Source organism: Vipera berus, assembly GCF_964194415.1.
Source record: "Vipera berus genome assembly, chromosome: Z".
Lineage (NCBI taxonomy): Eukaryota > Metazoa > Chordata > Lepidosauria > Squamata > Viperidae > Vipera > Vipera berus.
Window position 1 is genome coordinate 59,039,980 of NC_138205.1, and position 18,122 is coordinate 59,058,101.

Consider the following 18,122-nt stretch of genomic DNA (forward strand, 5'->3'; position numbering starts at 1 on the left):
TTAAATATAGATTATAAGATCTTTGCAAAAAATATTGGCAAATAGATTAATGCAGGTTTTGACCAAAGTTTCTTTTTTTTGTTGCAAATGATACCTATATTGAAAAAGGATGCCAATTTGGATGAGTGGCAGAAGGGTATTAATAAATTTATTTGGGCAGGGAAAAGACCGAGAGTTAAATTTAAGATCTTACACGATGTACGGGAAAGAGGAGGACTTAAAGTGCCTAATTTGAAATTATATTATGATGCGGTTGTTTTATCAGCGGTTAGTGAGTGGCTTAATTTAACAAATGATCTTGAGGAATGGGACTTATTATATGGGTGGGATGCATATTTAGTTTATGATAAAAAAGTGGATAAGGCATTTAAATCTCATATTTTAAGAAGTGCCTTATTGCACGTATGGAAAAAATATTATTATAAGTTAAATTATAAAATACCAATTTGGGGGATTCCCGGGCATGCGATAGAGGGTGTATCTGTGGGTGTGAGCTTGGATATGACTTCATATAAGGAATTACTTAGATGGATAGGGAATGGTTGGCAAGTAAAATCATTAGGTGAGTTAAAACAAGAAAATATCATACAGTCTTGATTTCAATATACTCAATTGCAAACGAGGTGGAAGATAGATCAGAAAATTGGTATTACATTAACTGATGAAAATTTGGTAAAACAAATTAAAGATCAAAATCGAGCGCATATAAAGAGAATATATAATGCTTTAATATTGGGTATTGTTATAGATTGTAATACTAAAGAAACAAATTTGATGTTGAATTTGATAACAGCAGCAAGGCTCTTGGTAGGTCAATATTGGAAGAAAGATAGTTTGCCTACTATAGAAGATTAGACACTTAAGGCGTCAAATTTGGCAGAAATGGCTAAGATTTCTGCTTATTTGAAGGATCATTCACAAGAAAGATACATTTCGGTCTGGAGAAGATGGATAGATTATATTCCGAACAAATATGGGACTAAAATGTTTCATCTAGCTTATGAATGAATTATAAAATATTATTAATATTAGTATGTTTTATGGTATTTTTATTAGTTTTTATTATATTTTATTATTTTTATTAGTAGTATTGTTTAATAATATGGATATTATCTTGTTTTTATGTTCTTATTATTATGTTTACTTTTATCTTGTTTGTGTTTATGTTAAAGGGGAGTTAAAGTTGCGTTAGGAACTTGGTTACATATATAGTTGGTTAATGTTATTTAGATTTTGATTGTTATTTTTGTAACCCTGTATTCAATTCTGGGAAGTGGGGGAAGGGGAGGGGTGGTGGTTTGGGGGTGGGTTTGTATTGTAACTTTTATAAAACTTTTTAATTAAAAAAAAAGATAAAAAAGAATGATTCCAGTACTATGAAACTCATCCAGGGAAACAGATGGCTTTAATATTCCTTGATGCACAGAAAGCGTTTGACAAGGTAAACTGACAATTCATGTTCCAGCAACTAGTGGAAATGGATTTTGGAGAAAACTTTATAAATGTAATTAAAACAATTTATTATAAACAAACAGCCAAAATAATTGTAAATAGAGATTTTACAGAAAACTTTTAACATTAAAAAAGCACAAGACAGGGATGCCCACTATCTCCATACAAACACTGGAAGTATTGAACCGAAACATCAGACAAGATATAGAAATTAAAGGACTGGAGATAAAAGATGAAAAATATAAACTACAAGCATTTGCAGATGACTTGGTTTTTATATTGGAAAATCCACTGGAAACAAGCACTAAACTTATGGAGAAAATGGAAAAATTTGGAGAAGTGGCAGGGTAGAAAATAAACAGAGAAAAGACTAAAGTGATAACAAAGAATCTAACAGGAAAAAAATCAACTAGCAAAAAAACAAAAACAAATCTTCAAATAGTTTAAAAAGTTAAATATTTGGGAATTAAACTAACAGCAAGATGTGTAACAATAAAAGAAGATAACTATGTAAGACTCCTAAAATAAATAAAACTGGACCTGGAAAAGTGGAAAAACCTACAACTTTCAATACTGGGGAGAACAGCAACAGTAAAAATGAATATCTTGCCAAAAATACTCTTTTTATTTCAAACGATTCCTATAAGGCTAGGAAAAGTCTTTTTTGATGAATTGACTACATCAATACTGAAATTTATCTGGCAAGGAAAAAAAGCTAGAATTAGACTGAAAATGCTACAAGAAGTGAAAGAAAGTGGAGGATTTAGATTGCCGGATTGGATGTTATACTACCAAGCAACTATTTTAACATGGCTTAAAGAATGAATAATGCTTAGAGATAAAAGACTATTATACCTAGAGGGGCATGACCTACAATTTGGTTGACATACCTTTCTGTGCTATGGGAAGAATAAAATACATAGATATTTTCGAAACCACTTTATAAGAAATGCACTTCTTTCAGAATGGGAAAAAATAAAAGCAAAAATTTACATTAAGATACCTGAATGGCTTTCAACAATGGAAGCTTTTGCTTATCCAAATGTAATTAATTAAGATAAAGTTGTGAACCTATAAAGATATCTTGGACAATGAAGGAAAATTGAAAGACAGACAAGATTTACAAGAACAAAGTTCATGGTGGCCATATTTGCAAATCAAAACAAGATATGAAAATGAGAATCCCTAAAATAATGGGATTCTATAAAGAACAAACAGAATTTGACCAGATACTGTTAAAAGCAACAATAAAACACAATAATACAAATGTTAAAAAAGATTAAGCTAACAAGCCCCAGTGATAAAATATTAAAAACATTTTCTTTTTAAAATCCCTATCATCAGTCCAGGTCAGCCTTATGGAAAAGAAATGTTTTGAGGTCGCGACGAAAGGACCGGAGATCTGGGGCCATCCGGAGCTCAAGAGAAAGCTGATTCCACAGGGCAGGCGCTCCCACAGAGAAGGCCCTCCCCCTGGGGGTCGTCAGCTGACATTGTCTAACCGACAGCACCCTGAGGCCCTGTGTGAGCGCATTGGGCAATGGGAAGTCATTCCTGGCAGCAGATGGTCCTGCAAATATCCTGGGCCTAAGCCATGCAGGGTTTTATAGGTAAGAACCAGCACCTTAAATATCACCCGGAGGGTAACCAATGCAGCTCACGCAGGAGGGGTATAATATGGGAGTATTATCACAACCCACGCGGCTGCATTCTGCACCAGCTGGAGCCTCCGGGTGGTCTTCAAGGGCATCCCCATGTAGAGAGCATTGCAGTAATCTATACGGGAGGTAACGAGCACATGATTGACCGTATGTAGAGCATCTCGGTCCAGATAGGGGCGCAACTGGCGCACCAGGCGAACCTGGACAAAAGCCCCCCTGGCCACAACTCCTATATGATCTTCAAAACTGAGTCGTGTATCCAGGAGGATGCCTAAGTTGCACGCCCTATCAACGGGAGGTAACACCTCTCCTCCCATAACCAAAGATGGAACCTCTTGGACTAAACGAGATGCCGGTATGTACAGCCACTCAGTCTTGGCTGGGTTGAGCTGGAGCCTGTTCTTCCCCATCCAGATTCATACCGCTTCCAGGCAGTGGGACATCACATCGAGGGCATCACTGGGTTGGTTCGGGGTAGAGATCAAAAGCTGGGTATCATCAGCATATTGATGATACCTCACCCTGAAACCACGGATGATCTCACCCAGTGGCTTCATATAGATGTTGAACAAGAGGGGAGAGAGGACCAACCCCGGGGGCACCCCACAACTAAGGGGCCTCGGGGTTGACCTCTGCCCTCCTGCCAACATTGTCTGCGAACGGCCCGAGAGGTAGGAGAACCACCGTAAAACGGTGCCTCCCACTCCCAACCCACCAAGACGTCGCAGCAAGATACCATGGTCGATGGTATCAAAAGCCGCTGAGAGATCTAATAGGACCAGGGCATAAATATCTGTTAAACTTAAAAGATGGAGAAGAACAAGTAAAAGAAACAATGATAATATGGACAAAGAGCTTTGGATATAATATAGAATTAGAAGACTGGCAAAGGTTATGGGAAAGAAATGTCAAATTAACTAAAGCAGTGGCATATAAAGAAAACTTATTTAAAATGTTTTACAGATGGCATATGACACCAGTGAGGTTAGCAAAAAATGTTTAAAAACTTCAAATAAGTGTTGGAAATGCAAATAAAGACCCTCCCCCTGGGGGTCTTTAAGATTGCAAAACGACTGGTTAAAAATACATTTCTGCTTGGAGAAAATAACTAAAAAACAAATAGACTTTAAGCCAGAATTATTTTTGTTAGGAATAATAAATTATGAGAAAGATTGTATATATTTAATTTTACACGTACTATCTGCAGCAAGAATTGTATTTGTCCAACAGTAGAAACATTAAAATTTACTAAGTGAAGAAGAATTAAGAAAATTTTAGAGTTTAAAGAAATGGATAGATTGATTTTAAAGATAAAAGAAAAAGAAGATTCAGTGTATTTTAGATAATTTCTTTCAATGACTAGAAAAACGAGTTAGAAAGGAATGTGATATGTAACTTTGAATATATATTATCTTTGATCGCTGATAGTGGACTTAAATCTGGCTCACCTCTGTCTTAATCCGGTCCCTTGTCCACTTTGTCATGGTGGCTGTCCCCTTCCATGACTATAATAATTTGGAAATTTTAGCACTACAAATTATATGACTAATATGTTTGCTTTCATAGCAATGTAGATCACGTAAGTAAAATTATTCTACAATATTTGCAATGCTACCAAGGAAGATATTAAAATTAACACTAATTTTAAAAACATTTTAAAAGTTTACAATATTAAAATTTTAACAGAGGTTATAAGATTTCTAAACAGTCTTCATTAAATGAGAAAATGAATATAATTTACTAAGCAGCAAACATAAATTTTCCAATTTATATATGGCAATCAACATACACTTATATGCATACAAACTCACATCAAGAGAGTTAATTTCTTCCAAGCTTAGTACTTCTCTAATTGGATTGCTTTTCTGTTGCCGGATATAATCTGCTATTGCCGTCACTGATCTTTGACCTCGATACTCTCTCTTCATCATCATTCCATTCCGGAACAACTTCAAGGTTGGGTATTTACTTATCCTATACCTTTGAGCTATGTCAGCTGAAAAACAATTACGAAGTATTTGAAAACATGTATATTCAAATGTTATGTAGTTTTCATTTCTTTACATTTATATTTAATTTAAAAGGAATCAAAATTACATTTCTCATCTTTTAAGAAAGATAATGGCAGAAGTATTTAAAGTTTGTTCCTTTAACCCCATTTATTTACAAACAATGAGTGTTAAAACCTCAATTATTTTTTGTACAATGCATACTTTTCCTTCATGGTCACTTCAAAACTCATTCATTCCTATTTTTTAATTGTTTGCTTGAACTATAAACAAAATAATGATTAATAAAATGCATAGTCAAAGCATACCTCCAGGCACTGATCCCAATAACAAAATAATAATGTGCTTTTTGCCAATTACAGACAGAGAAGACTTGTCAGGAGTCCTTGGTGTTTTCTAAGCTTGACATTTTCTTGCAGACATTTCATTACCCAAACCAATCATCAGTGCTAGCCTTGTGTTCTAAAGTAGCACCCACAAAAGATATTACTTGGATTTCCTCCTCATACATCAAGAATATTTTGAGACAACCCCACTAAATGTAGCTCCAGTCTTTTTTTTAAAAAAAATCCCATTTATCTTCCTCTTATAAGACCACTGATAAGGCATTAAGAAAGAGTGAAAGGTTTTACTTATTTTACAAAGCATTATGATAAAGTTCATTGGATAAAGAACTCCTTTACAGCAGTATATTCCAATCATTTTTTCTCTTGTAACCACTTTCTGATCTTATTCTTCCCGTGTGGCCCTGTCAAGGTCCCATTATCAAATACAAATAAGGGACAGTAACTGGTGTTTTTTCTAGTGTCAACAAAATAGTATTTGTAGTATAATATAGTAATAGTCCTAAACATACAACTGGTTGCTTAACTACCATTTGAAATTACAATGGCCTTGGAAATGGATCTTTATGGCCCATAAGGCACTTCCAGCTTCAGAGCCCATAAGGCATTTCTAGGGTTTTGCCTATTACTGCAGTTATGTGATTGTTATCTAGGTGCTTGGCAACTTGTTCACACTTATTGCAAGTTTCCAGTTGCCAAGCACCCTGCACTCATATAATTGCCATTTGCAGTTTTCGCTGCCAACTTTCCCACAAAATCCATGGAGAAGCAGGCAGGAAAAGTTGCAAGCTACTGCCATCTTCTGTCAGGGAAACTCAGCTCCAGAATAACAGAGTTGGAAGAAACCTTGGAGGTCTTCTACTCCAGGGGTCCCCAATCCCTGGTCTGCGGACCAGCACCGGGCCATGGCATGCCAGAAACCGGGCTGCGCAAATAAGCAAAGCCCCATCCGCAGTATATAGGTACAGTACATGAAACCACGCCCCCTCCGGTCCACAGAAAAACCTCACTCCACAGAACCGGTCTCTGGTGCTCAAAAGGTTGGGGCCTCGGTTCTAGTCCAACACCCTGCTCAAGCAGGAGAACCTGTAACATTCTGGACAAATGGCTGTCCAATCTCTTCTCACTATTAGGAAATTTCTCCTTAGTTCTAGGTTGCTTCTCTCCTTGATTATTTTCATCCACTGTTTCTTGTCCTGCCTTCTGGTACATTGAAAAATAAGTTGACCCCCCTCTTCTTTGTGGTATCCTGTCACCCCTGGTCCTTCTTTTCACTAGATATACCCAATTCCTGCAACCATTCTTCATATGTTTTAGCCTCCAGCCCCCTAATCATCTTTGTTGCTCTTCTCTGTACTTTTTCCAGAGTCTCAACATCTTTTTATATTTGGGTGACCAAAACTGGATTTAACAGATTCACCAGCAGACACAAAATTTAGCTGAACAATTCTCTTTTCCACAGCCTCCACAGTATCTGCAGGACAAAATCGCTCAGATCTGGACTGGTTTGGACTCTGACTGGGCGGAATCCGACGGAGTGGAGGGCAGGTCTTGGTCATACCATTTGGGGTGAGTTTGACTCTGTGACTTTGGATGATGTAGACGGGATTATGCGTAGGCTAAGCACTGCAACTTGTTTATTGGACCCATGTCCCTTCTGGCTAGTTTCAGCCGCCGGGGAGGTGACAGGGGGCTGGCTCCAGGCAGTTGTCAATGCTTCTTTGATGGAGGGTGTCTTCCCCTCCGCTTTAAAAGAGGTGGTGGTAAGGCCCCTCCTCAAGAAGCCTGCTCTGGACCTGGCCTCGTTGTATAACTATCGTCCTGTCTCCAACCTTCGCTTTGTACCGAAGGTTGTTGAGAGTGTTGTGGCGTGTCAGCTTCCGCAATTCCTGAATGAAGCGGACTATCTGGACCCATACCAGTCCAGTTTCAGACCCGGTTACAGCACGGAAACGGCATTAGTCGCACTGGTAGATGATCTCTGGCGGGCCTGGGACAGCGGTTGCTTCTCTGTCCTGGTACTACTTGACCTCTCAGCGGCTTTTGATACCATCGACCATGGTATCCTGCTGCGACAGCTCGAGGAGTTGGGAATGGGAGGCACTGTTTTACGGTGGTTCTCCTACCTCTCGGGCCGTTCACAGTTTGTAGTGGCAGGGGGGCAGAGATCTAACCCGAGGCCCCTTTCTTGTGGGGTTCCTCAGGGGTCGGTTCTCTCCCCCCTCCTGTTCAACATCTATATGAAGCAGCTGGGATCATCCGTGGCTTTGGGGTGAGGTATCACCAATATGCCGATGATACCCAGTTGTTTATCTCCACCCCAAGCCAACCCAGTGATGCCCTTGATGTGATGTCCCAGTGCCTGGAGGCGGTGCGAGTCTGGATGGGAAGGAACAGGCTCAGGCTGAACCCCTCCAAAACCGAGTGGCTGTGGATATTGGCATCTCGTACTGTCCAGCAGGTTCCATCTCTTCTTATGGGGGAGGAGTTATTGCCCCCCTCAGAAAGGGCCCACAACTTGGGTGTCCTCCTGGATTCACGTCTTAATTTGGAAGACCATCTGGCTGCCGTGACCAGGGGGGCTTTTGCACAGGTTCGCCTGATATGCCAGTTGTGCCGTTTTGGACCGAGATTTATTATTTATTTATTTATTTATTTGTTCTTATATACCGCCCTTCTCCCGAGGGACTCGGGGCGGTGTACAGAGTAAGGTAGGTATACAGATTGTATATGCACGGTCACCCACGCCCTTGTCACTTCCTGCCTGGATTACTGCAATGCTCTCTACATGGGGCTGCCCTTGAAGTGCACCCGGAGGCTTCAACTGGTGCAAAATGCGGCCGTGTGGGTGCTTATGGGAGTATTTTGATACTCCCATGTTACACCACTCCTGCACGAGCTGCATTGGCTTCCGGTTGCCCTCCGGGTGCGATTCAAGGTGCTGGTAATTACCTTTAAAGCCCTACATGGCTTAGGCCCGGGGTACTTGCGAGACCACCTGCTGCCATTGTCAACCTCCCATCGCCCAGTTCGCTCCCACAGTCGGCCTCCTCAGGGTTCCGTCGGCCAGGCAATGCCGGCTGGCGACCCCCAGGGGGAGAGCCTTCTCTGTGAGTGCGCCGTGTCTCTGGAATGAACTGCCTCTGGAGCTGCGGACGGCCCCCCACCTTTGATCCTTCCGCCATGACCTGAAGACATGGCTGTTCCAACAAGCGGGCCTGGACTGATCATGGTTTTTAAATTTGGTTTTTATTGGCTTAAATTGTCCTTTATTTCTCTATTTTGTTTAATTCTTTTTTAATCTTTGTATTCTATGTTTTTTTAAATTTTTTATTGTTTTGAGCTGCCCTGAGTCCTTAGGGAGAAGGGCGGCATATAAATTTAATAAACAAACAAACAAACAAATAAATGTTTTGTTTCTGTGATCCCTTGTATCCTTCAAATCAGAATTCTGCCAAACCCTATCTTTTCTATTTGCTATATATGACTTTTTATTTTAAATAACACACATACACACAAAAACACACACACCCATATGCAATATCCAGGAGAAAATTTAGAATCCACTTTAGAACCCCAACTTGTGTATGTTCCCTTTATAAAAGAACATTCATTGCTAACTCAGTTACAAAAATATTCAGATGCTAGAAATTCTCAGGCACGATGAAAATAATAAACACCAACAACCTAAGTAAAAGTATTAACCACAGGATGCAAATTGGGCTACTTAGAATTAACAATTGACCCTGGGAACTCATTTTTTTTAACAGTAGCTAAACTAAAATAATAATTTTGGATACTATATTTTAGAATCTTTTTTTAAATCAAAGGATATACTCTAGCACTGATGATGTTACCTAGTTAGGGTAATGAAATATCTGCAAGAAAACAAGCAAACTCAGAGAGTATCAAGGACCCCTCAAAGGATATACTATATAGGGGTTGTTTTACTTTGTCCTTCACCCTCCTTATTCCACATTCTAAAACAATGGATATATTAAGGCAATCAGTAAGGTTAATTTTATTAATTACATTGACACATACTGAATTATTTCAAAACTTATTTAACAAAACTTATCAAACAAAATAATCTGCATTAAGACTGTTGTATTGTCTCTGTTTTGCTGCTGATATTGATGTTATTAGGTGGTGCAGTGGCTCAGCAATTAAGACGCTGGGCTTGTTGGTTGAAAAGCTGGTAGCCCAGGTTCAAGACGAAGGGGTGAGCTACCGTCCATGCATTGGTTCCTGTCAACCTAGCAGCTTGAAAGCATGCAAATGTGAGTAGACAAATAGGTATCACTTTGGTGGGAACGTAACAGCTGTTGTGATGTCATGAATTGGAAATGTCTTCGGACAGTGCTGGCTCAATGGCCTTGAAACAGAGATGAACACTGTCCCCTATAGTCGGCAACGACTGGCAGAGTAAAATCTGCAGGGAATCCTTTTCTTGATCTTATCAATAAACCAATTTCTGTTTCCTTGAAACTGTGTTTTGGTCTCCATTTCAAATATATATTCAAGAAATTCTCCAATATAAAAAAAAATGTGTGCTTTCTACAAAATCAAGCTAATTGAGGAAAGAGTTATGAATTGTCACATTACTACAGATATCATTCTTGGTGACAACTAAGCCTCTGGCTTCATACAATTTAAATTTTTCTTTTTAAAGTGGTTATGGTACACCGCTTAACAAACTATCAAACTTTGCTGATCTATTTATCCAGAGCAAAAGAAATTTGAGAGAAAATTGGAGCAATATGTTTTATAGATGATACATACCTCTGTCAAAGATTGCAAAGTATGACAATGTATAAAACGATAAATGTTGGAAATGACACAACAAAGAAGAAACATTTTATCATATAGTAGTTATACAATAGTTAAAAGTACTGGAACAAAAATTATCAAAACATCCCAAAAAAATCTAAAAATATAATTTGAATTAAAACCACAAATATTTTATTAGGTATAATAATTATTACACCTAATATAATAACTGATTATTAAAATATATATTGACAGTAGCGAGAATTAATCTGGCACAACAGAAGGCAACCCTTGCTACCAATACAAAATTGAGATGCTAAAATTGGAAAAATATCCGACAATGGAAAACCTAACTGGAATGATTCCCTTTTATACAATATATTAGATGGTAAAGTACCTAAGATACTTAGAAAAAGAGAAAGTACTTAAAAATAATTAAAATTATCCAAATAGAAAAGAGCAGCCATCACAGATGCTGAAAACATAATACAAAAATATGCTATTAGCAATTAGCAGTTATGAGTGGGAGTGGAGGGAAAGAAAGGGAAAAAACAAATGACTTATTACAGTTTTTTCTGTAATGCTCTATTTTTTACTTTTTATTTTTCAAAAAATATATATTTTTTTACTTAAATCTTTGCTCTAGTGTAAAGTTTGTTTTATGTATGTATATGTATTACTGTCAGACTTGTCCCAACTTTGGCATTTAGGAAAAAAAGACCCTTAACTCCATACTGTTGAAGTGAAAGGTTCTTTTACTAAAGTTAAACAGCTGTAGCAGACATGTCAAACAAAAGGTCTGCAGAGCTGCCCTGGAGACACTGATGGACCGGCCCTTGCCACCCCGGTGCACTCACTGGGCTGGGTGCCCCCTCCAGGGTGTACACAGGATGTGGCGAGCATGCAGAGACCGACAGTATCTGGCAGCAGCTGAAGCCCAACCCCTCGGCCAGCATGCTCTGGAGCTCTGCAGCCCGCTGTGATCACAGGGCCAGCTGTCCAAGCAGCAGACGCGGTGACAACACTGGCAGCAGGCAGAGGCAGAGGTGCAGCAGGGATGGGAGGCAAATGATCTGTCAGGACTCACTTCAACTAATTACCCAAGAAAGCAGAACTCTTGAAAGAGGCATTGTCTCAAAAAGAACTTTTATTACGGACTAGTGACTGGTTTTTAACAGATTGGTGATAGGGAGGGCAATCTGAGCAAATGATGAAATAAATTGTCTATAGAAATTGGCAAACCCCAGAAAACTTTGTGGAGTTGTTTCCTGGTTCTTGGGGTAGCCCAATGCAGCACTGCTTTCACCTTTCCTGGATCCATCCCTATTCCCTCATGGGATATGCGATACCCCAGGTAATCAATATGCTCTTTGTGGAATTCACACTTAGATAACTTGGCGAACAATTTTGCAGAACATTTTTTCCCCCAAAACAGTTCTAACCAATTTAATGAGTTCATTTTTCATTTCAGTGTAGATGAGGATATCATCGAACCCCCTTCTGTTAGGACCCACTTCAATTAATCACTGAAGAAAGCAGAACTCTTGAAAGAAGCATTGTCTCAAAAGGAACTTTTATTACGGACTAGTGACAGTAGGGAGTGTAAGGCGAGATCTGAAGAAAAGCCCATGTGAATGATACAATTAAAGCAAGCAATATGCCCCCTCCCACCAAACTCATAATATCCATTTGAACTCCAGCCAATCCACAGGTGGCTTGACGGCCGGCTGACTGGTACAGTAGGCACGTATCTCAAGGTCTTCTCCAGCTTTCATTTCCTTGCAACTGTCTGCTAGATAAGGAGATGCATTCCATACTCAAAGGGAGGAGGCCAGACAAAGAAAGAGGAAAGCGAAAGTTACCAACATAATCCCTCATGAACCCCCTTCCCCCAACAGAATGGCAGGCCCAAAAAGAATAGAAGAAAAAGAGAGTAGGCAAGGGGTTTTGGGGTCTGACAGATCCATCCTGCTGTTCATGTCTCCTCTGTCCCACCTTCTGTCTTTGCGGCTGCTGCAGTTGGGACACGATAGGCGGCTGCATGGTCACATGGTGCATCTGGTAGGCCAGATCACATACCTCCCCCTGCACTTCTGCCTCCACCTACTGGTGCTGCCACTGCACCTGCTGCTTAGAAGGCCGGAGGCAGAGATGCAGGAGGAAGGCACATGATCTGGCCTGCCAGATGCACCAGGCAACTACCTGCCCCATCTCAGCCATGGCGGCCTTAAAGACAGAAGATGGCATGGAGCAGGTACATCCAGTGGGCTAGATCATCTGCCTCCCATCCCCCTGCACCTCTGCCTCTGCCTGCTGCCACTGCCACACCTACTGCTTGGCTGGCTGGCCTGGTGGTTGCAGTGAGCTGCAGAGTCCTAAGTGTGCCAGCCAAAGGGCCAGTGGACTGTGGCTGCTGCCGGACAGAGTTGGCCCCTGCATTCTCTGCTAAGGCGAGGCAAGGCAGGTGGTGGGGCGGGGGTGGCACCATGCCATGGCCTCTGCGTACGTGACCCTGCCGTTCAACCTTATCCTCCAGTGAGCACCACAGGAGCTCAATAGCTGGCCTGAGCGCCTGTCACCCAAGGCCCCAGGCAGCCCACACTGCCATCTGCAGAGCCCGAGATTAGTGAGGCTCCTCCGATGGATCAGGCCCTGGTGCCCTATCTGGTCCCAACCCCCTGCACTGGAGACCCCAGGCCCCCTGACATGAGCAATGTTGGGCTGGTTATGTCCATCCTAGCCATACCCATTCAGATGGCACGACCACCATGGCCATGTCCCCCTGCGGGCAACCACAATGCTGATGCGGCCCTCAATGAAATCGAATCTGACACCCCTGGGCTATAGCAAAAGTAAAGCTAGATCTGAGTATCCCTATGCAAAGTTTGCACTTTTTCCTTTCCCTAGTACTCCCCCCTTGGCCATCAGTGTCCAATATTATTCCTTTTTGATGTTTTGAGAACTGCTTTGAGGTTTGGCATCTCCTGATGTAGTTTCACATTTTGTTCCCAGGCCATGCATCCTTGGCGGCTGACTTATTCCAGTTTGACACTCTGGTTCTTGTCAGCTTGTCTCCCTACCTCCTTTTGTCTTTTCCATTCCCATGCCAGATTCCTACTTCTCCAAATTCCCTCCCCCTCCCTTGCAGTTTAAGGCAGGATGCCAGTGAGGAAGCTGAAGATGGCAGTGACATTCTGCCCACTTTGAAAATACTTTAGTCCTGTAGAGAACAAGAGAAAAGAAAAATAATTAGAGTGAAAGTGAACCTAGTTACAATTCAATGGAGTTTATCTGGGTACTTGTCATGGAATTTTCAGAGAGATTTAGGGGCTCGAACATGTTGGGTGTCTACCCATTCTTTCCAAGTGGAAAGTCCCTCCATGTTACTAGATACTGAACTTTTCCTCTATGCTTATGAGAATCCAAAATTTCTTTTACTTCAAAGTGATGTTCTCCTTCAATTAGGATGCAGTTGGTTGTGGTTTCATTGCAGGATGTAGGGGAGAGGTGATTGCTGGTTTCAATAGGTTGCAGTGGAAGACCGTGAACATGTCTAAGGGTTTTTGATAGGTCCAACTGAACTGCTACTGAAATGATGATGTTGTTAATTGGAAAAGGGCCAAAATATTTGGGCCTAGGGTTTTTTTTACAGTTGCCTAGATGCAAATATTTGGTGGAGAGGTAGAAGTGTCATCCATATTAAAGGGGTTGTTTTGGCTTGGTTCATTTCTTGTCAACATGTTTTTTTTATAAGATTCCCTTGCTTCCTCTAATGCTTTGCAGACAACCGGCCAGATGCTTTGAAGTTCCACAATCCACTCTGCTAGTGATGTAGTTTGTGGTTTTTCCTGGGGAAATTTTTGTATGGCTACAATGTCCTGAGCCATAGTGACCTTGAAAGGAGTGAACTCGCTATTATGCATTGCGTTATTGTAAGCTACCTTGGAAAATTGGAGCAGGTTTGCCCAGTTGTCTTGGTTATAATTAAAGTAGCATTTCAGGTATTGTTCTAAGACTGCCTTCATGCATTTGCACAACCCCATTCATTTGTGGATGATGGAAGAAGCTAAGTCCTGGAGTGGTGCCCAGCAATTTTAAAAACTCCTGCCAAAATTGTGAAGCGAATTAACTCTTCAGTTGGAAATGATTCGTTCAGGGGCTCTGTGGAATCAGTAAACATGTTGTACAAATTGTTTGGCCAGTATGCGTGCCAAAGTGATTTTGGGGCATGGCACGAAGTGTACCTGTTTGGAGAAGAGGCTGGTGACCACCCAAATTACCATATTTCCTGAACTCTTCGGTTATTCCACTATAAAGTCCTTAGAGATCTCCTTCCAAGGAGCTTGGGGCTTTGACACTGGCTGAAAGAGTGCCTAGGGTTTTCCCTGGACATCTTTTAATCAAGCAGCAGATGGGGCAACTGGCCACATAGGGTTCAATGTCTTTTTTCAAAGGCCACCAGAATTGGCATTTAACAGTTTGGCGGGTCGAATCCCGAGTGCCGCGTAGCAGAGTGAGCGCCTGTTACTCGTCCCAGCTTCTGCCAACCTAGCAGTTCGAAAGCACGTCAAAATGCAAGTAGAAAAATCGGGACCACTACGGTGGGAAGGTAACAGCGTTCCGTGCGCCTTTGGCATCTAGTCATGCCGGCCACATGACCACGGAGACATCCTCGGACAAGCGCTGGCTCTTCAGCTTTGAAACGGAGATGAGCACCGGAGATGACCCCTAGAGTCGGAAACGACTAGCACACACGTGCGGGGGAACCTTTACCTTTTTAGGTTTTTTTTACAAAGCCAAAATGCCCTGCCATTTTTGAGTCATGACTTTTTTTGGGGGGGGGGGATTATGGTATGTTGCTTCTCTGGGACACCCAGAGCTAAATCATCTCACATGGTGCAATTGGCTTGGTGTTTGTCCTTTTCTACTATAATCTTCAGAGATGTGAGCAATTCGTCTGGCATTTGGGATTTTTCTTCTCTTGTGCTCTGGTGATGGCTGGGGCTGCCAAATGTTGGGAGGAAAATTTGCGAACCTCAGGAAACTCTGGTTGCTTTTGTATGCATGGGAATGGCCATTCCAGCACCCTCCATGAGGCCCTATTCTCATTTCAATGGGTTCGGTGCAAATGTCATGGGGGGGCATCCTATTAAGCCATCCAATTGGCAAAATGCCATCAGCACCTTTAATTCTCTGAGCTGCAGCCCCTGTCCTTTCACTAAGCTAGCACTGACCAAGCACCAGATACAGCTCAATAGAGAAATTAGGGTCTCCCTATGCCCCAAAGAAGGCATCACAGGGCAACTTACCAATGGGTCATCGCTCTTGCACTTTTCCTTTTCCCCTGGCCCTCCCCCCTTGATTAGTATTATTTTTTGATGTTTTGAGAACTGCTTTGAGGTTTGGCACTTCTCAATGTAGTTTCACATTCTGTTCCCAAGTCGTGTGTCCTTGGTAGCTGGCTTATTTCAGTTTGACACCCTGTGGTTCTTGTTAGCATGTCTCCCTCCCTGCTTTTGTTTTCCCTATTCCCACGCCGGATTCTTACTTCCCCAAATTCCTTCCTTCTTCTCTTGCAATTTATGGCAGGATGCCAGTGCAGCGAAAAAGCTGACGATAGCAGGCCTGATAATTATTTTCTTTTTTGTTTCTGATTTATTGTTGTTTGCTTTACTCAATTAATCAAAAATAAAACTGGGAAGGGAGAAGGGAGAGAAAACAACACTGTTGAACGATTTCAGTCCATTTATTTTCAGTGGCATTGTGCAAGATGCAAGGGGGGATAACCAGTTCTACATCTGGGAAATATTTTTTTTACTAGCTGTCACTGGCATTGTCAGGGTAGGCATAGGCATAGCGATCAATGTGAGCCCACACTTGGTTTAGTAAGAAAGGCAACTTTTCAGAGTGTCTATCGAAGGTGGGTTTGATAGGTGGTGGCTCCAGGTGTTGTGGTGCCAGGTACACTGGTTGTTGAGCCACTTGCCAATCCTGGAGTCGAGGCAGTGCCACTCTCCAGAATCTCTCTTCTAGGCACCAGGCTCGCAGAGCGATACTGCTGCAGAGGACTTGGTCGGGATCAGGGACTTGATACTGTGGCTGATTGAGGAGTAGGTGAAATGGCATGGGCCCCAGCAACCAGACTGGGACTTCAGCAAGGGGGTGGAAGCGATGGATAAGCCCTCACCTTACTCCCCTTCAAGCACTCATACTGGCCTGTAGGAACTGCTTCTCTGACCTCCAGATGGTCAAATTTCTCCTTCAGCTGCTTGATTGAAGGACCGTGAACTGCAGTCTGGTACTTCCACTCAGCGGAGTTGTCCCATTCAGTCCATCCCTTCCCTTTCTTCTGCACTGCGGAAGATGGACTCTGGAGTGGAATTAACAACAGCTCCTCTTCAGCAGGTTTAGGGGTGCTTCTGCATTGAGGGATCGGTTCCGATTGATGGAGGTCTGCCAGGACAGTGGTCCTCTCTTGAGGCATCAGTTTTCCTGACTGGATAATCTGATTCTTTGGCCAGGTCCCCATTATCAGAATCTGTTTGGTGGCCAGAGCAGCTGCTTGCGCTCTGATAGCCGAATCCCCGCTGTGACCAGTAGCGGATTCCTCTTTTTTCTCTATAGCGAGATCTTCACTGAGTCTTTGCTGTCCTCCCAAAGTGGTGGGTAGGCAGCCAGTGCTCAGCACCACAGGAAAATTAGCATTTTGAGTGAGACTTGGTTTAATGTCAAGGTTCCAATAGACAAGACCAAATAAATCAGAACTCCAAGGCTTGAGATTTCCTCAAAGAACGTGTTTATTTGGTTATATAGTATTGGCACAAGTCTGAAATTCCCTTCAAAGAGAGACAATAATACAAAGTTGAACTTCCTACCCCAATGCTATGCAATCAGGTACATTCCCCAATAGAAGAGTTTGGCGGGCTTTCTAACCAAATGCTCACACATACCCATCTAACAGACAGAAAGGATCTTGGTTCCCAAGGGACAGTAAAATGTTTAAACTATTAGAAATCTTCCACATCCCCTCCCATGGCAACCTAGAACGAGCAAAATGGCTGCAACCAAGTTCATTGTAGAGTTGACATGCACAGAATATGAGCAATAAACAGGGTGAATTAGAAATTCAACCAAATGAGGGCAAATATGATATTGTTGCCATTACCAAAACTTGGTGAGATGAAACCACAAATAGAACCTACAGCTAGAGGGATTTAAATTATTTAAAAGAAACAGACCAAATAAAAGAGGAGGAGATGCACTATATAAAAGAAATAACTACATCTCTACAGATATAGACCACAACAATGATGAAAACTGTCTTGAATGCATTTGGGTCAATATAAAAGGAGAAAAAAACAACATTGTCAACCAAACAGTGGAAATAGATGAAGTTTTTGCTAGTCAGTTAACTAAGATATATAGAAAGCACATCAAAGTAGTGATGGGGGACTTTAATTACCCTGCCATCAACTGGGAGACAAACTCCACACCAAGTGGAAGATCAAACAGGTTCCTGGCAAACCTAGCAGTCAACATTGTCTGCTGAAAAGTAAAGAAGCGAATTAAGAGATCAGTCATATTGGACTTAATTCTCACCAACAGAGACGAAATGATAGAAGATGTGAAGCTACAGGAACCTTGGGCGAGAGTGATCATGCAATAGTGGAATTCAACAAAATGAAATTTCATGGTGATAAAAGTAAGGTTCTACATTTAGGCAAGAAAAAAACAAATGCACAGGTACAGTATAGGTGGTACCTTGCTAAACTGTAGTAACTGTGAGAGGGATCTTGGAATCCTAGTGGACAATCACTTAAATATGAGCCAGCAGTGTGCGGCAGCTGCCAAAAAAGCCAACAGAGGGATAGCATCAAGATCACGTT

The 18,122-nt window shown here is 41.5% G+C and overlaps 1 protein-coding gene across 2 annotated transcripts in view; it reads right to left on the reverse strand.

Annotated features, from left to right (window-relative positions):
* The window catches only part of ERP44 (endoplasmic reticulum protein 44), a 164,239-nt gene that overhangs the window by 33,010 nt on the left and 113,107 nt on the right, over nucleotides 1-18,122 (reverse strand). For both annotated transcript variants that reach the window (XM_081345345.1, XM_081345346.1), the window contains exon 5: nucleotides 4,925-5,109. In XM_081345345.1, the coding sequence (XP_081201471.1) occupies nucleotides 4,925-5,109 (185 nt within the window). The remainder of the gene's footprint in view (nucleotides 1-4,924; nucleotides 5,110-18,122) is intronic.